The following is a 20,648-nucleotide window of genomic DNA, read 5'->3' as shown; positions in this document are numbered from 1 at the left end:
TGTTAGGCTATTACATGTGCAAGTGGTAGCACTGTCATGAGGTTCATCACGCTGGTGCAGCCTCTCATGGCAGGATGCCACAAGGTTTGTGACATTGCACAAACCTGCAGCAGTACTGCCATGAGGTTTGTCACACCAGCAGAGCCGTTCACGGCAGCACCGCCACTCGCATGCAACACAACAAACCTTGCAGCACCTTGCCGCAAGCAGCTGCGCCGGTTGATGAACCTCGCAGCAATGCTGCTGCTTGCACGTGCAAAACCACAGCAAGCCTTGCAGCATCCTGTGATGAACCTCATGGCAGTGCTCTTGCTTGCAAGTGCAACGGCACAACAAGCCTTGCAGTGTCCTGCTGCAAGAGGCTGTGCCGGCCTGATGAGCCTTGCAAAAACTCATTTCTGGCGGAGTTTAGCGGAGAGAAACAAGCCAGGATCTCTGTTGCTTCTGCTTTCCTTGTGTGCAGCCAAAAGTTCGCAAAAGGCAGGAAGGTAAAATGTCAAGCTCGAACTGTACCCACGCCTCATGTATTAACCCCACTTTCTCAGCCTACAACCCCTACAAGCAATCCCTCCCTCCTGCTGAGGCTTTAAGGGATACCTCGCAAACAAATTCACTCACCATTTCACCATGAACCAGCCCACTCCTGACTGAGGGCAAAGCTAAAGCAGGAAGAAGCTGCAGCTATGGCTCCAATCATGCCTGCTCGCTGGCCCCAAGCATGCTCAGAGAGTGCTAGCAATGACTTTTGCAGCAGCAGAGGTGGAACTGAAGCGCCATTTTCAGCTACTCGGGAATGTTGAGCTTCCCTGAAATGTAGGACAAAAAAAAATAAGACACCCCTGAAAATAAACCCTGCTGCTTATTTCGGAGGTCAAAAGAAAAAAAGACCGGATCTTATTTTCAGGGAAACATGGTACTGCAAGATTAAAGAGTCGACAAACTAACAAAGGAAGGCTATACCAATATGGTCACAATCTGAAAAATAAGAAATAAGAATAAAAGAAAGAATAATAGAAAATTAATCACAGGTGATCCTTCAAGTTCAAAGGATATGTAGTTATTCTGAATAGGTTTAAGGATATAGAGAGAGGCACAAATAGAGAGAGGAATGTTATTAACCGTGCCCTACAAAAAGTAAAATTTAAAATGGAATTTAGTTTAATCAACTATCTAAATATGTAAATTTGAACAAAATAACAATGAGAGAATGCAGATACTTGAAAGATTAGAATGGAAAACATATTCTGAATAATGTGTTATGTGTACGCCTATGTGTTTACAGGAAGTAAGAGAAACTTAGCAATGTTTTTAAAAAGAATAAACATGAAGGAAAAACCATGTTCCTTTCTTGTTCTGCCCATCTACATGAACAGGACTGGGCAGCAGCGGGGGGACGGGGGAGTCTATTCCACCTACTGCCCACAAAGCATTTCTAAAACCTCTGTTACCAACTTTTGTAATACTAATGTAGTTGTTGCATATGCTAAGTCATAATAAATGCTGTTTTTTAAAGATTTTTTAAAATCCCATCTTAGTATATTTCATTTTTCCCCTCAAATTTCTCTTAGCAAAGATGCAATCTGCTTAAAGAAGGTAAAATAGTAATGAAATGTTAAGACATTGCAATAAGGCATTAGGTGAGTTACATTTTATACTTGAGGCAACTTGTGGGACAGCTTGAGAGTAACTGGTCCCAAGCAATCAAATGAGTTTCCATGGTTGAGGATAGTTTTGGCTCTGAGTCTCCCCATCCTAGTTTAATGTTTTAATCATTATCTCATAATAAAATTACTGAATATCTTTAAAATGTGTTCAAGTGTATAATGAGCAAAAGGGTGAGAAAAATAACTGCAAAATTTGTTTTTTTCCATTAATTTATCAGGAACAGTTTCCTGAGCAAAATTAACTGGGCTAGAAGATAAATAACCATAAATTGCTCATGAATGAGGTAGCAAGCAAGCATATTGTTCTAAGAAGCATATTGTTTTGAAATAATTAGAATAATTAGAAAGAAAGAAATATTTGAAATTTTCTTCCATATCAGTACCCTTTTAAACCATTTAAGTGTTTTTAAAGGAAATTATTTGTGATTGCAATAAAAAAACAGAATCAAGGAAGATGAGAAAATCTGATCACTAGAAATGGCTTAAATTCTATTAAACATACTCTGTGATAATTTTGAACATATTTTGTAGCAATACTCACCTAGCAGTAGCCTAGCAGCTAGCAATAGATTTTATGGTTTCCCCTCCAGCCCCCAGGTTCTAATTAAAACCTACAAAAAACTATAAAACTGATCTAATTAGAGACAGAAGAATGTCAATATACACTGCAGGTAAAAGCAGTTTGAATACTTTCAAAATTCAAAAAGGTATCTCTTAAACGTAGCACAAGACTGAAGCAGTCCAACAAGAAAAGGAAGACAAGTATTTCAGAAATAGCTTAATTTGCATACCAAATTGTTATTTTAAAGAAGCATTAGTACTAAATCACTCAGTGAAAACATGCAGAAGAACCCATTCAAAAATTAGTTTGTCATGATTTTTTTTATTTTTGAGATGAGACAAATAACTAATGAATTACTAATGAATATATTTCATAGAGATCTTCATATATCAGTAAGACAAAGGATGCCCAGTTACAGACTTTTTATATGCAGTTTTCAAATATTAGAAAGATCAAAATTTTCACTTATTCCATGCAACAAAAATGTAATTTTAGAAACCCTTTTAAAAACCTAGTTAGTTTTTAAAAATTAAATACTGTATATCTGCTACCTTGCCCCTAAAAACCTTTTCTCATGCTTTTTTTTCTGAAAACATCTGTAGATCAGTTATGAAACAATGCTATGGTATGAAGCTAATATTACACTGGCACTTATCATTATTAGATTTTTATCCCAACTTATCTATTATCTATATACCTATGTGGTTAACTCAAGGCAATGACTACACAATACGTTCAAGAAGGATTCACACACCCTTCATTTTGGTCAATTTTGTTGCAGCCTGATTCTATAGTTGTTGAAATTCATTTTTTTCTCATTAATCTACACCAGGGGTGTCAAATTCAAGGCCCATGGGCCGGATCCGGACTGCAGGATGCTTAAATCTGGCCTACGCGGCTGGCCTGGAAATATCAAAGGATCAGCCCATAGTGCCTCTGCCAGCCAAAATGGCACTCAGGAGGGCCACATGTGGTCCTCCCAGGTTCTGTTATTGGCCGTGACAGCCTCCTGCAGTCCTCTGCCAGCAAAAACAGAGCTCGGGGGAGGGGGTGGTTACGACTTCTTTCCACACCACTTGCCTTTCAGTCGTCTCCACCCAGACCTTCGGCCTGGCCACTGCCGGAAGGACTCCCTCCCCAGCTTGGACAACCGGTTGTGCTCCACCAGCTAGGGCTGCGCTAGGCTTGGCCCTTTTTTGGCTGGCAGAGAGCTGCTGGAGGTCAGGGAGGCCAAAAATGGGCCTTGATGGTCCTCGTGAAGCCTTCACACAGTCCATTTTTGGCCAGCAGAATGCTGCAGGAGGCCATGGAAGCCAAAAACGTTTTTTGCTGGCAGAGTGCTGCTGGAGGCCATGGAGATTGGAAACGAGGTGCAGGAGAGCCTCGTGCGGTTCCCAGGGTCCTGGCAAAGTGCTGGCAAAGTGCTGCAGGAAACCGTTCAGTACTAAAATGGGGCAGAAGGGGCCAGGCACATCCTTGTATTGGACAGCACAGTGCTGCAGGAGGCGTCCGTCCCACCTCCTCGCCACTCCTCACTAGCCCACAGAGGAGAAGTACAATGTTGATCCGGCCCTCGAAGAAATCCAGTTTGACACCTCTGATCTACACTCAGTACCCCATAATGACAAAGTGAAAACAGAATTTTAGAAATGTCTGTAAATGTATTAAAAAGAAAAAAACTGAAATATCATATTGGCATAAGTATTCAAACTGTTCACTCAGTACTTCTTTGAAACACCTCTGGCAGCTGTGGAACAGGTTTTCATTGAGGATATGCCTGTGCTTTGTTCCCTTCTACTTTTCCTCAACCCTGACCAGTCTCCCAATCCCTACTGCTGTTGTGGTTAGCTGGCAGCAGGTGCAGATGGCTGAGGAGAGCGATGACTCTGATGAGGGGCCAGGACCATCAGGGAGTGGACTGCTGCCTTCAAAGATTGTGGGGGCTGGCAGCAGTGACGAGGAGGTTCCTGGGGAGCCTGTGCCAAGTGCATGTGCATGAAGGATTATTCAGAAGAAAGAACAATTACAGCAGCACAGGCAACTCGGGAGTAAGGCTGCAAGGTAATGGCCCCTCCTTCAAGAGGATAAAAGCCAGGTTTGGAAAAGTGTTCTTTGTAGACAGCAAAGAAGCTCTTAAACTCAACTGGTGGACATCTTAGTTCGTGTTTGGAGAATTTTGTAAATTAGTTCTTATCTCTGGGTTTTTGGCACCCTTGACAAACAACTTGGCAAGGCTCTTTCTTGTTGGAGCTAATTAGTGGAAAGCAGCCTTCAGAACAGAATTCATTATTAAACCTTAAAAGGTGGGGGCTGTTGCCTTTGTCTGTGTTTGCTCTTTGGGAACCCGGCTGGGTCAGAACAACTGCTGAAAAATAATCCCACAGCATGATGCTGCCTCCACCATGCTTCCCTGTTGCGATGACATTGGGCAGATGAGGAGCGGTGCCTGCTTCCTCCAGACATAATGTTTAGAATTGAGGCCAAACAGTTCAACCTTAGTTTCATCAGGTCAGAGTATCTTGTTCCTTACAGTCTGAGAGTCCTTCAGGTGCATTTTTCATGTGTTTTACACTGAGGAAAAGCTTCTATCTAGCTACTCTGCCATAAAACCCAGATCAGTGGAGGGCTGCAGTAATGGTTGTCCTTCAGGAACTGTCCCATCTCTGGATGGGGTCTCTGGAGTTCAGTCAGAGTGACCATCAGGTTCTTGGTCACTTCTCTTACCAAGGTACTTCTCTTCCAATTACTCAGTTTGACCAGGCGACTAGCTCTTGGAAGAGTCCTGGTTATGCCAACTTTCTTCCATTTGAGAATTGTGCAGACCACTATGCTCTGAGGAACCTTCAGTGCAGCAGAAATTTTATTGTAGCCTTCCCCAGATCTGTGCATTACAATAATCCTGTCTCTGAGCTCTACAGGCAGTTCCTTTGATCTCATGGCTTTTGCTCTGCTACAATAGGCATTGTCAGCTGTTAGGCCTTCTATAGAGGTGTGTGCCTTTGCAAATGATGTCCAGTCAATCTAATTTACCACAGATCAACTCCAATCAAGATGTAGAAACATGTCAGCAATGATTAAGAGAAAGGGAGGTACCTGAGCTAAATTTCAAGTATTGTAGCAAAGGGTCTGAATACAGGTAATCCTCAACCTACAACAGTTTGTTTAGTGACCATTTGAAGTTACAACAGCACTAAAAAAGGGGGACTTAAGACCATTTTTACACTTATGACCGTTGCAGCATCCCCATGGTCATGTGATTTACATTCAGATGCTTGACAACCGATTCACATGTATCTTGGTTGCAGTGTCCCAGAGTCATGTGATTCCCTTTTGCCACCTTCTGACAAGCGAAGTCAATGGGGAAACCAGATTCACTTAACAACTGCGTTACTAATTTAACAACTACAGTGATTCACTTAACAAATATGGCAAGATAATATGGCAAAATTCACTTAACAAATTTCTCACTTAACAAAATAAATGTTGGGCTCAATTGTGGTCGTAAGTTGAGGACTACTTGTACTTCTGCCAATGTGATATTTCAGTTTTTCCTTTTTAATAAATTTACAGACATTTCTAAAATTTTGTTTTGACTTTATTATTATTGGGTACTGCCTGTAGATTAATGGGAAAAATGAATTTCAACAACTGAAGAATCAGGCTGCAACATAACAAAATTGACAAAAGTGAGGGGGGGTCTGAACATTTTCTGAATGCACTGTATCAAATATTCCTATCTCCTATTTTCTCCACAACAATAAAATTCCTATAAAGCGAGCTGGGCTGAGAGACAGTGACTGATCCAAAGTCAAACAAGTGACTTTCTTGCTTAAGTGAAACCTAGAACTCATACTCTCCTTATTTCTAGGCCAGCATCATCTCCACTACTGAATATAAAACTATCTCCCAGTCTGTCAACTAAATATTTGACACAGAAGAGCTACAGATAGACAGTTCTTAGAGGTTCATTCACAGAGAGACTTTTTCAGTTTTGATACTTTCAAATTCAGCTAACGTATCAGAAACTAATAGAATTGGTATTACTACTTGCCCAGAGAATTTGAACAAATTCTGGTGTTCTGTTTATTCTTTGGGTGTTCCTTATCTGTGTTTCTTCTTTAATCATATAGCAATAGCTTCTGCTATTTGAATACGCAATAAATATATTGCAACAAGTCTTCTCAGCTTATGTTAAAAATGAATTTCATGTGGCTTAGAAATAAGTGAAAATATTTTAAGTATAAATTTTCAAATAAAATATGCCAAATACATGATGTATTTAGCTGCTTCTAAAGAATCAACTATCAAAGCCTTGGTGTGAGAAAACAAAAGCATGCAATCTTATAGTAAACTATGACAGCCCTACCTTTTGAACTTGATAGATCTATAATTGGTAGAGGAGGAAAAGAAGAAACATCAAGGCAAGATTTTTCAGGACAGGTATTATATAATGCATTTTCCTAGATGCTAGTAAATGTGGAAACAGGGATGAAATACACTTCTAAAATGCAAAAGTGAAATAAGAGATTTGTAATGCACTTAAAATGGTTTTTGGATATGATATGATGCAGTCAGAGGCTAAAATAAATACTCTTCTCTCTGGAGAGGGCATCTACAGCATAACAATAAGTATTACTTAGGTCTGTACCCTACATAAGTAACACAAAATTACCAATTCCCACCCAGTATCCATATACTCATGTTTCAAGTAACACAGTTCAGGAAACCCACATCACATTCTTATTAAATTCTAACTTAAAATTCAATAGTAAATAAAATCATGAAATTTGTACTCTAAAGCTTTACAAAGCTGATATAACCCAAACCAGACATCTGAACACCTGAACACCTAAAAGAAAACCTATGGAGGAACAATTCATTAGAAATGCTGCTTTAAAGAGCTTCCTAATATATCAGCAGGAATTCTCTATTTTTCCTAGATATTTGAGATTGAGGGGTTTTTTTTGTAATAAGTTTTTATTTTATAGCATACAAAAATTCCAATTTCAATTGAACAATGTGTTGTCTGGGTACAAATCATTTTAGGAAATAATACAGTATTTACAAGTATTCACTGCATTAATATCAATTATATTAATATTAATATCAATAATAATCATACTATTTGTTTAACCAAGTTAACATATCTTCCTTGTGTCACTAATCCTTTCATATATTTCCCTGTTTCTAGCTCCTGTTTTTGTCAGCTAACCATTTATAAAATAAGTCCCAAGTCAAAAAATATTTAGTTTCTTCCTTTCCCTTAATTGTATTAGCTTATCCATTTCTACACATTCTAATATTTTTCTAATCATATCTTCATCTGTTGGGATCTTTTCGCTTTTCCACTGTTGTGCAAATACTATTCTCGCTGCAATCAATACATGTAAAATCAGATATACATTCCCTTTGTTATACCTTTCTGGTAAAATGACCAATAAAAATATCTCAAATGGACGTTTGATAATACTATCTTAAAGGAAAAAGACTTCACACAGTGGATGGAGAAAAAACTGGCTTTTTTCTTCAGAGAAAACAAAAAAGAAGATACATCAATCCAGAATGTATGGGATACAATAAAGGAATATGCCAGAGGCTTGATAATAGACTATACAAGGAAAAGAAATACCATGAAAAGATTAGCCTCTAAGGCATTAGAGGTTGAGTAAAAGGACTTGAAAAAGAGCTACAGAAAATGCCACAGAAAAAGGACATTAAGTTAAAAATGGATATAACCAAACATAAAATGGGTCTAATAGAAAAAGAAGAACTAGCACAGAAAATTAGAGGTGCTAAACAGAACTACTTTGAAGATGCAAATAAACCAGGTAGATGAGAAATTGAGAATTGAGAAAGGAGAAAAAATCAAGGAAAATATCGCAATTAATAGATGACCAAGGCCAAGTTTGCTATGGTAGTAAAGAGAAGAAGGAAATAATACGAGACTATTATGGGAAATTATACACACAAGAGAATATTGATGAGGAAAGAGTTAAACAGTATTTACAGAATGCTAATCTACCCCAGATACCTAAAAAGATTGAAATAATGTTAGAAAGCAATATAACGATGATGGAGTTAACTGAAGCACTCAAGAAGCAAAATAATGGAAAGGTACCAGGCCCAGATGGACTTCCGGCAGAATTTTACAAAACATTACAAGAATCGTTGAACCTTCATTGCTAAAAGTTATGAATGGAGTTATGTTAAAGAAGAGGATACCTAAATCATGGTCAGAAGCTTATATTATACTTATTCTAACAGAGAAGGCTGATCCATTACAAATCAAGAACTATAGATCTATTTCCTTACTAAACGCAGATTATAAAATTTTTGCATCAGTATTGACAGAAAGACTTAAAAAATATTTAAACAATTTTATCCATCCTGATCAAAATGGATTTCTGCCAAAGAGACAAATTAAAGATAATATGAGAGTAATCTTGGACACTTTGGAATACTACGAGGCACATCCTGAAAAACAAAGGGATTCGATATTTTTAGATGCACAGAAGGCATTTGATAATGTGAATTGGCGATTCATGTTATTACTGCTGGAACAGATGGGCTTTGCTAAAAAAATTTATTCAAGCAATAGAAGCTATATATCATAAGAAAACAGCAAAGGTAATGATAGAGGGAGAACTGACAGACTATCGATATAAGAAAAGGAACAAGACAAGGGTGCCCACTATCACTTCTGTTGTTTGTGTTAACCTTGGAAGTGCTAAATAGAAATATTAGAGATGAAAAGAATATAAAAGGGATGAAAATTAAAAAGGAAGAATTTAAATTGCAAGCATTTGCAGATGATCTGGTTTTCATTTTAGAAGATCCGCTAGAAACAGCATCAAAATTGATAGAAAAGATAGAGACATATGGAAAGGTGGCTGGTTTGAAAATAAATAAAGATAAGACAAAGATCCTGACAAAGAATATGTTATCAAGACAAAAGGAAGAACTGGCAGATCTATTGAAAATCCAGGTCACGAATAAGATCAAGTACTTGGGGATATATTTGACAGCAAGATGCAGTACACTGAAAGAGAATAATTATATCAAACTTAAGCAGCAGATAGCACTAGATTTGGCGAAATGGGAAAATTTCCAACTGTCATTAATAGGAAGAATATCAACAATCAAGATGAATATATTACCCAGAATTTTATATTTGTTCCAAACAATTCCAATTAGGCTTGGAAAAGATTACTTTGAAGATTTAAATAAAATTGTGTTGAAATATATATGGCAAGGTAAGAAAGCAAGAATAAAGTAAAAACTTTTGCAAGATGCTAGAATAAGAGGAGGATTTGGTTTGCCTAATTGGGAGTTGTATTACCAAGCTACAAATTTGATGTGGGTTAAGGAATGGATAACATTAAGAAATACTAGATTGTTGACATTAGAAGGACATGATCTGTTGTTGGGGTGGCATGCTTTTTTATGGTATAAAGGAACTAAAACACAGGGGTATTTTAGAAGACATTATATATGGGAGTCTCTGTGGTTAAACTGGGAGAAGATTAAAAGACAATGTTATTTGAAAATTCCAGTCTGGCTATCGACTATTGAAGCATTTTCTTATCCTATAATATACAAAAAGGAACAAACAGTTAGATATGGTGAAATATTGAATGAAAAGGGTGAACTTAAATCGATGCAAAAACTAGAGGAACAAGGTATAAAGATGAATTAGTTTTCATATGTGCAAATACATTCAAGGTATGATAAAGATTCTAAAACAGAAGGTTTCTATGATAAACTGACTGACTTAGACAAGATTTTGACAGGTACTGATGAAAAGGTGATTAAAAAATTGTATGGATATTTATTAGAAATTAAACTAGAAGAAAAAGTTAAAGAAACTATGATTGCTTGGGGGAAGAATTTTGGATATGGGATTGATCTAGAGAAATGGCAAAAACTGTGGTCTCAAAATTATAAAATGATAATGTCAACAGCATATAAAGAAAATTTGTATAAGATGTTTTACAGGTGGCATTTCCCCCCGACAAGAATAGCAAGAATGTTCAAGAATAAATCCGAAAAATGTTGGATATGTCATCAGACACCTGGCTCATATTACCATATGTGGTGGACATGTGCGGATGCTAAAAAATATTGGACTAAAATCCACACGTGGTTGGAAAAAATGACAAAAAAGCATATAGATTTGAAACCCGAGAAATTTTGATTGGGAATTTTACCTGAAATATATAGTAAAGACTTGAAATACCTGATTCTAAATGTATTAACAGTGGCTAGGATTGTATTTGCTAAAAACTGGAAAAATGAGAAAACACCATCACAGGAGGAAATCATTAAGAAAATATTGGAATGTGCTGAAATGAGTAGATTGACATTTGAAATTAGAGAACAAGAGGATAAACAATTTTATAAAATTTGGGATCTATTCTATCAATGGTTAGACAATAAAATATAGTAATGAAATATGTAGATTCTTAGAAAATAATAAATATATAAAGATGTATTCTTTTTTATTATATCTACAAAATTATTTTAGGATAGATTTGGGGTGATAATATGAACCGTCATAAAACAAATTAAGTAAAATATGATTATTTCATAAAACATGAATGAATAAAAGTATAGTCAAATGATTAATAATGATATTAATGTATGTAATATTTGATTGAAAATACGAGAGTATATACAATGTAATTGTAATTGAAGACTACGAAATGGAAGTACAAAACAATTTGTAAACCAACCGGCACACTGTATGTATATATATGGAAGATGGCTTAATGTTTTTATGTTTTGTTTGTTTATATTTGTTTTAAAAACCAATAAAAATTTTAAAAAATGTCTCAAATCTATATGTTGCTTTATCAGTTTTTCAAGCCACGTGTGTATCCACCACATATGATAGTATGAACCAGGTATCTGGTGACATTTCCAACATTTTGCAGATTTATCCTTAAACATCTTTGCTAACCTTGAGGGCAGAAAATGCCATCTATAACAAATTTTATAAAGATTTTCTTTGTATGCAATAGACATTGTTAATTTATAATTTTTATCCCATAATTTCTGCCATTGATCTAACTTAATCGAATATGACATTTTTAATATTAAAAAAGCACAAGACAAGGATGTCCACTATCTCCTTTACTATTTATGTTGACATTGGAAGTGCTGAATAGAAATATTAGACAAGACATAGAAATCAAAGGTATGGAAATAAAAAAGGAACAATATAAATTACAGGCATTTGCAGATAATTATCCAAAGGTAAGTAATAGGGCAACTCCCCCACCACAGCTTAATTTTTACCTGTGCACCCTGGAGTGAGCGGGATCTTAATTAGGGCTTATTTTGGAGGTAAGGCTTAAATTGGGCGCACATGTAAAAACCAAGCTAGGACTTACTTTGAATAGATCGATTTTGGGGGAAACATGGTAAAATTAATGTAATGAAGTTCTATACTGTTATGTAAAGTTATTGTTATTCTTTCCCAATATTTAAAGTTGTTATAGTCAGGATGGGAAACAACAAGCTTGGGATCAATCCAAGCAAAATTGTTTTATAATTTGTGGGTTAAAATGAAGCATCAGTTGATGTTTGGTATATCCAATGCTTCACATAGTGATGAATGATTCTGCCAGAAGAGACACTGAATGGATCTCCTCAGACCTAAGGCCCTAAGTCCGATGTAAGTAGGGTGCAAATAATATTTTCGTAAGTCCTTCCAGTTACAGACTTATCTGAATCTTCGCAGTCAAAAGTTGAAGAGGTAGTTTGACAAACCAGCAGCCTGAATAGTCTCAAACACACCTGCAGTCACTCTGGGAGACAGGGGAGTCTGAGCACATGAAATCCAATTCAGATAATAAGGAAGTAGATTTCACTAGAGGGCTCAAGTCAAAAGCATGCTGGCGGTTACAAAAGGCTGAGGATAGGGGAAAATAAGCTTGATTCTGCACATGGAGAAAGTAGCAACACATCTAAACAAATCCTACCAGCATTTGGGACTATATAAACCCCAAACCTTTGCCCTTTCAATGGAAAGAACCCTTTATGCTTGGCATTTGGACTCTTAGATTGATATTTGGGCTGGTTCATGAAATTCTTTGGATTGTTATAATAGCTTCTGAAGCTTGGAATTTGCTCATTCTGTTCGGACAACTTGCAAGGCACATTTTCACTGATGATGTTACCTGCTTTGAGTAATAAAATGTCTGCAAGAAAACAAACAAGCTCAAAGAGCACCAAGGATTCTACATTCTTGCTGGCTAATTCTTCTGCTGATTTTCAGCTATTTCCTTCTGTTCAATTATGTCCGATTCTTGGGAGACTGCCTGGACAAGTCCCTGTAGGTTTTGGGCAAGATTTTTCACAAACGGTTTGCCATTGCCTCCCTCCTACGGCTGATGGAAAGTCACTGGCCCAAAGCTTTGTGATCAAGGCTGAACTTGAACTCACAGTCGCTTGGTCTCTTAGTTTCTAGTCTGATGATTTAACTACTACATCAAACTGGCTTTCTATCAGGAAATTTACAAAGCCAAAAAAAAGCCTTTCAACCCTTTAATTACCTGCCTTGTTTGATAAGGACTTGCACAGGATACAACATAGAAAGACAGGATCCCATAAGCAAGTAAGTACCTAAACAGATAATGCTACCAAGAAGAATTTGAGTTCTATGAACTGTACTCATATGAATGTGACTTGACAAGAGATTGTTTACCTTGCACAAAGACTAATAAGGATGCATTTGGCACACACCTTACTAATCTCAGCAGCAGTAGCAGCAGCACACTGAACTATAACTTTCCTTGCAGTGAAGGTGACAAAAGCCTAGGACCAAATATGCTGAGGATGCCATTGTCAGCCCTAGAGACATCTTATGCTAGAGTCTACAGGGCTGCCACAACGGGGACTGAGCAAGCTGTGGGAACATAAGGAAGGAGGTGAAGACAGTGTGGGATGTATAATCATAACATTCTTTCCCTTGGGAGCCAAGGACCTCCAGCCTGCACCTGGGAAGGAGTGATAGAAGTTGGCTGAAGTTGTGGCGCTGATTTGATTGGACCATGTGATGCAGATGTGGATGCAGGGGAAGGAAATTTGGGTTTTACTTTGGGTGGGAAAAACGTGGGATGTTAGATTCGGGTTTTCCCCAGATGTGCCAATATGACATTTACAATAAATGTATGCCTTGAGGAAGAAACCTGCCTCGGAGTTTTGATTCTGTTGGCGGTACTACTTGGAACCCTGACAGCCATGACATCAAAGCGGGAGTTGAAGGGACAAACAGACGAGCAATTGGAAGACTTTTGGTTTTGGCAGAAAATTGCAACAGAGAAGGAAGGAAATACTGCTCACAGATTCAAATATTAACATATCAATGAACCAAATATGGGGAGGGGGGAGTCAAGAACTTTTATGTTTATGTGTGTGCATATCTGTGTATGGATATATATTTTCTTTTGAGAGAGCATCAGAATTTCATTTCTAATGTATGCCAGTGTGTTCACTGACAAAAAATTGGTACAAAAAATTGGACATTATCTTTATTGACCTAGATCCCTGCACCAATTTTGTGCACGTAACCAACAATTTTTCATCTAAGTTGCATTCCTTAATAGACTGTTATGTAAAGTCCTCAAGTAGCAAGAACTAGATGCATTTTACTTCTAAATACGCATGCTGTTATTTTTTTCCAAAAAAAAGCAATCACATGTATTTACAAACGAGTGTGAACATATGTTTACATAGACAACAATGAAGTGATAATTTCATAACATTCTTGTAATAGGCAACAAGTATTACTCTTTCAAAAATTATTTGTCTATTTTATCCCAAATATCAAAAGCCTCTTGTACTTCAGAAGTCAAGATAATGGAGACAATAAGAAGCTGTCACATACCTCCTTTTGTTGCTTCTCAAGTTCTTTCATTCTAATTTCCCGTGCTTCAGCTCGTGCTGCACGCTTTGCCGCAAGTCTTGCTTCACCCTACCAAAGGAAAAAAGGGTCACAAGATTGCAGCAATACCTAAACTGATTTGAAAGTCCAGGCTCATATTATCATATTGTAAGCCTGTATAGTATGTTAAGTATAATATATAGTAATAATATAATAATATAATATATATGATAATATAATATATATAGTATATATATGTGTGTGTGTGTGGTAATATATAGTATATATATTGTACAGTATGTTATGTATAGTATGTCTAAGGAATGCGGTGGCTCAGTGGCTAAGATGCTGAGCTTATTGATCAGAAAGGTCGGCAGTTCGGTGGTTCGAATCCCTAGCACCGTGGAACGGAGTGAGGTCCCGTTACTTGTCCCAGCTTCTGCCAACCTAGCATTTCAAAAGCATGTAAAACTGCAAGTAGAAAAATAGGGACCACTTTGATGGGAAGGTAACAGCGTTCCGTGAGCCTTCAGCGTTTAGTCATGCCGACCACATGACCATGGAGACATCTTCAGACAGCACTGGCTCTTGGGCTTTGAAACGGAGATGAGCACCGCCCACTACAGCCAGAAACAACTAGCATGTATGTGCGAGGGGAACCTTTACCTTTACTATACTATGTTTATATGATAGCCAGTGTGGTGTAATGACTAAGATATCAAGCTAGAATCCTGAAGACTATGAGTTCTAGTCCCACCTTAGACAGGAAGCCATCTATATGATCTTGGACCAATCACTCTTTCTCAGCTCTAGGAAGCAACAAGGGTAAAGCATTTCTGAAAATCTTGCCAATCAAACTGGAGCCAACGCTGACTTGACGGCACACAAACATACACAATCTATTTTAGACATAAATTTGCAATTCCTGAATATTGCTGTGATGGTGCTTTCATCTGAAAATGTTAATACAATAGGAGAAGAGCATTTATCCCCATTAATTCAAGGGCAGGGGAACAAATTGGAAAATTGAAAGTGTGGAAAAACCCTTGAGATCCTGGCTCAAGTCACTTGCCTCTAGATTCCTGGAACCCTAGTCTCTTTCCAGGCCAGATGCTTACTCAGGTATTCAAGAAGTATCTCACTGAGATAGTATGGTGGTTTTGTTTTGTTTTTTTAGATAAACCACCACCAGCTATCTTGGGATGAGAAAGCAGTCCTCCCTATTTACAGTATAATAGGAAACTCTTTTACTAATAGATAATTGTTTGTTGTATGTGCACAAACTTGATAGTGAGTGGTTCTTAAAGGGGCTAATCCTCAGTAAGCAGTTTTGACAACTTTTATAAAATAGTACTTATTAGTACACATTATCTGGTTATTTAAACTAACCAGTTTGCTAGCATTTAAGCATTCAAAACAACTATTTATTCTACGTTGAAGCAGTTTGACAGATTTTTCACCTAGAAAAAGCTAGGTCAAATTTTAGTATCATCCTCCCCTAAGAACTGTGTAATAAGGGCTTTTTCATGTTGTAAAATATTTTTTTATCTCCTTTCAATAACTTTATGAAAACAATTCTAGAGAACAGAAAATGCTTGCTCACTGTTTTTATTCTGCTGGATTTCTTTTAACTGACTTTAATGGCACTGGAATTTCATATAGGAGATAACAGACGAAGTTGTTTCTTCAGAACAAAAGTGATATATTTGTTAACTAAAACTAATTTATAAAATGTGTACATAACAATAAAATACCAATATAAAGAACAATTTTCCATCAGTGCCACATCTATAAAGGTACTTATTCTACTTCATTAATATTTAAGAATTAAAGTATTAAAAACATTACAAACATGTTCCATATTTGTACTCAAGCCCTTGTAGACTAAGTATTCGTCAGCTGCTTGGAATGGACATTTTTGTAACATTTGTTTGGAAAATTGTACTACTTCACCTTCCTAGAGTTAGTATTGACGGGTTACTTATAATTTTCCCTTCTAAATAGTTTAATGAAATGACATTATACTACATTATTTGTACAAAATACATTATTTATCCTTTGTCGTTATATGAAAAGCAACAGCTAATCATAACTTGAATGGATTTCTTAGACAAGTAATTAATCAGGAAACTGGGGAATCAAAAAACTTTGTTCAGTTTTAATATTAGTTTTCCTATTACATTGTTCAAATAAAACAAGATAAACAGCATCTTACCAGTATTTGAGATCTAGTCTCAAGAATTCAAAAATGAATTGTAAAAAGTTTTAATCTTCTAAACAAAACAACACCAGGAAATAGAAGCTTTATAATTCTATATAAAGATTTTTAAAATGATCATTTAATTTTTATTTTTTTCATCTGTTTATTTGAGTTTTAAAGTTTCCCTTCCTAAAAAATCATTCTACTTCTATTGTGGGAGCAGCCAAAGTAATAAGAAGAAATTGTGCTGCTTCTAGAGGTTTCTCTCTCTTTTTCTTCTCCATATCTTCTGAAGATGGAGAATTATCCAAAATGTTCAGTTCTCATGTTTATGAAAAATATTTCCTTCAGTCTCCCACTCTTACCTTCAAATTCTTCAGTATGAAGTATACTAGGCTCCCCAGAATGTATACTGGAAATATATGCTTCCATTTCCCAGAATGAATACTGGGAAGAGAGGGAAGGAATTATTTAGAACACTACTCCACCCCACCTAGGAGCTGCAAATCCTGATGCAGCAAACAATCATTAAGCTAAAGAGCAATGCAGAAACAAGCACAACCTGATTTTCTTCCTTTCAGAGATACAAATTAAAAACATTATTGCAACATGTCAGAATTTCTACCAGCCCAACAGGAAGGGGAAAAAAATGCTCCGTTGACACCCCAGACAAACTTCGTAAGGGAATCAGGAAAAGGTGAAGGTAAACATTTCTCTGTCCAGCTGTGTCTGACTCTGGGGTGCAGTGTTTATCTCCCATTTCTTTGCCAAGGGAGTCAGCATTGTCTAAAGACATTTTCCATGTTCAGGTGGCTAGCAAGGGTATATGCCAAAGGTGCACACTGCTACCTTTCCACCCGAGTGGTACCTATTTATCTTGCATGCTTTCAAACTGCTAGGTGGGCAGGAGCTGGAACAAGGAATGAAAGCTTCCTCTTTGCGCAGTGCTTAAGTCTTGAACTCAGGCGATCAGCTTTCTGGCTGACAAGCTCAGAGTCTTTAACAGCTGAGCCACTGCACCCCTTGGGAGTCAGTAAGTTTTTTAGAAACACCATAAGATAGCAATTCTCAGCACCATTACAGAACTTTGCTCATTTGTACACAAGAAGTATCAATTTCCCACACATTAAATTGTAAAGACATATTCCTCTATTGTTTTAAGCTTTAAAATCAAAGATCTGTTAGTTTAAGACTCCCCACACTGGCAGGTGTTACTGTGCTCCAATTCCATTTATGAGATGTGTCTACAATATTTGTCCAAGCTCTACTCATTATTAATTGGATACATGAAAATTAGGCTGTCATTTTTTTACCCAAGCATAGGCTAATATACTTAATGCATTATTTGCCCTAACTGCTTCAATATTTTTGCTTTATTCTTTTCATTAAGGCTATACTATGCTTCAGATTCATTTCCAAATATAGTTGGTGCTTCAGAGCATGCAGGGATACAAACGTATCATTTGTCTGCAGCTCTGATGACACAGAAATATATTTTAAGAGACTTAAAGGAAATACAATATATTTAGATCATAAACATTTGGAGTATAGATATCAAAGCTCTGAGTTAATTTTCATAAGACAGCATAACACAATACATATGTAGGACTGCAAGGCCCCAGATTAGCTGGCAGAACCCAGTTTTAATGATCTTCCAGAAGTGTGAGGGCACCCTCACATCTGACAGATGTTAGCAATTACCTCAGTTAGCAAATGTGCAAATGCGGCAAAAATGGTAGTAAAAAAATATTTTTTTAACCAATGTGCATCAAATATCACACATCTGACAATGCACAGCAGAGTAAGAGTAATGCTGGCATTGCCACATGAGATAACTTTGTCTAAATGAGACAGGAGCAATCAGCAATCTTTGTAGCATTTCTCTCTCCTGCAGGGACTGCTGATTGAAACCCACGGCTTGAGTACCGGATGGTGGCTGAGACAGAGGCGTGTCCAGGCAGAAAGAGGGTGTGGGCCCCACCTAAAAAGACATTGGGAGGCAGAAACTCCCAGTGCTGACTTTACAACAAACTTCAACACAGAGGACTCATTGAGTGTCAAGGCTCTGGCCTAAATAAATCATGTTTCTGTTTAACAGTCCCAGAGCAATTGAGTTTCTGTTTTGCCCAGGTCCAGAGTTTGGACCCTTGAGACTTCCAACATTCTCTATATTAAAAAAAAAAAGAGTAACTCAGCCAATCAGATTGCCAAACAAAAAATGAGAGCTTGTGTCAACAAGGATTATAGCATCCAAACAGGATAAGAATTTCAAAGGACTTACATATTTAAATAGGATATGTTTAACTATGGAAATTAAATGTTATTAATGACTGTTCTCTATTCTAGAAAACATTTTATTATTTTATTTAAAACAAACTTCTACAGTTGTAGGATCTCTAGATAGTAAATTGCAAAAAGCTACTAAAACATGGTGATAATTACCGTGTTTCCCCGAAAAATAAGCCCTAGCTTGATTTTTATGTGTGAATGTTAGCCGGATCTCCAGCATGGGTTTTCCCTTGGATGTTTGCCATAGTGACAGGGAGGGGGGATGGTATTTGGGTTTGGAAAGTGAGCTGGTGTGATGAAGGCCTATGTGAACTAAAAGGGAGGTTTGCTCTCAAGTATTATTGTGCTGCTGAATGGAGTTGTTTACACCCAGTCAAGGCCAACCATCCCAGAACTCCAGATAGATGAAAACACCTGAAGATGTGGCTCCACATGACACTATCTAGAATGTGGACTGGACATTCAGCCTGAGCGGCGGGATTTGGGGAAACTTTAAGTATATAATTTTCGCACCTTTTGAATCAGATCTTGCTTTTCTTTCGCTTCTATCATTTCAAACTCAATAAAAGTACCTCTTCTCTACTTCAATGGAGTTGGGAGTTTACTTTCTTGGGTTTTGAATGGAGACAGGTCTGACATTAAGCAAGATCTGCTTTATCAGCCAACCCGGAGATCTAGTCTACCGAGGGGGCTGAGCACACAATGTCAACCATGGGAGTGACCAGAAAACACTGGGGAGCCCTGGGGTCAACCTCCCCTCAGCCATACCATTGCAGGGAGGAGACAGAGTGGCTGGAGGAGTTGCAGCTTGAGGAGAAACCAGTCTGAGCCAGATGGTCTCTATGCATAGGATGCATGGAAGACCCGGAGAAGCACCCCCCCCCCCGAGGGTGACTGTCACCAGACGCTGGTGGGGAGATGATGCCCTGCAGGAAGCAGACAAAGAGGACCTCCTGCTGACCCATGCCCTGCAATTTCTGCATGAAGCACTCGCGAGTCAGAGAGCATGGGGGGCTCTCGCACAGAAGCATGCCCTGTCAGGACTAGGATGAAGAATATAAACCAGGAGCGGTGGTCAGTAGCAGAGGACACCCAGGAGTTTCACAAGTTCGCCTGCCACATGCATGGCAAGTCCTCAGAGGCCCTGATGGAGTGCTACAAAGATGGGCTTAACGATGACATCTATCAGAGTTGCGTCTCTTGGGGGGGGCTCGAGGCCTTCAGCGCTGGTATGTGTTGGCAGCCAAGGTAGAAATCAATCTGGCACCATGGAACTCTCAGCTGGAGTAAACCTTTCCCCTCTGCCCCAAAAGAGGCCCCGAGAGCTACCAAAGGCGGGCCAACAGCCAAACCGAGATCCATGGCATGTTTCAGGTGTGGGAAGGAGGGGCATCGAACAGCTGACTGACTCACCAATTCAGGCTCCAAGCCAACAACTGCTCGGAAGCCCGAGAAGCAGCCAGCAAAACACTGTGAAATAGCGCTGAAAGGGGTGGTGGTCGTTGAGTTTGCCTCTCCTGGCCAGGAGGAGCTGGGAATTCCAGCCACCCCAGAGGGGAATTAGACCGACAACCCCCTGGTAAGTTAGCATGTAGCCCCCATGACCATCCCAGTGGAGGTGTGGGTGGCTTCGTCTGGTGCCCAAAGGAAGATGCTAGCCCTTTTGGACTCAGGGTGCACAAGGTACATGATTAGCCCCGAGGTGGTAGAAAAACTGGGACTGAGACTGAGAACACTGAGGGTGCCCATAGCATTTTGTCAACTGGATGGGTCGGTAGCTGGGGGAGGCCCAGTTCACTTTGTAACTGAACCAGTAGAGATGTGGATGGGGGAATCACCGAGAGACACTGAGGCTCATTGTACCCCCGGAATGGAGCAACCCCTCTTGCTTGGATTACCCTAACTCAGAAAATGGAACCCTCATGTGAATTGAAAAGAAGGGGCTTTTACAAATCCATTCCACACAGCCAGGAAAAGGGGGAGGCAAAACCCGACCCAGAATAAAGGCTGCGAGGGAGCTAGGAGCTACGACGAACGAGCGCCTAG

General features: G+C 38.3%; 1 protein-coding gene across 36 annotated transcripts in view; it reads right to left on the bottom strand.

Moving 5' to 3' along the window:
• Positions 1–20,648, bottom strand: part of LRRFIP1 (LRR binding FLII interacting protein 1) — a 98,783-nt gene that overhangs the window by 66,677 nt on the left and 11,458 nt on the right. For 20 of the 36 annotated variants that reach the window (XM_087949372.1, XM_087949394.1, XM_087949374.1 and 17 more), the window contains exon 2: positions 14,117–14,203. In XM_087949372.1, coding sequence (XP_087805498.1) covers positions 14,117–14,203 — 87 coding nt within the window. Of the gene's footprint in view, positions 1–6,592; positions 6,611–14,116; positions 14,204–20,648 lie in introns of all 36 variants that reach the window. The other 16 variants (XM_087949401.1, XM_087949403.1, XM_087949404.1 and 13 more) reach the window with 1 other exon arrangement.

The sequence above is a fragment of the Notechis scutatus genome, chromosome 1, assembly GCF_049901735.1.
Source record: "Notechis scutatus isolate UNSWTSFEM ecotype Mainland chromosome 1, rNotScu1.2, whole genome shotgun sequence".
NCBI classification, from domain to species: domain Eukaryota; kingdom Metazoa; phylum Chordata; class Lepidosauria; order Squamata; family Elapidae; genus Notechis; species Notechis scutatus.
This window is presented reverse-complemented; position numbering and strand designations above follow the sequence as displayed.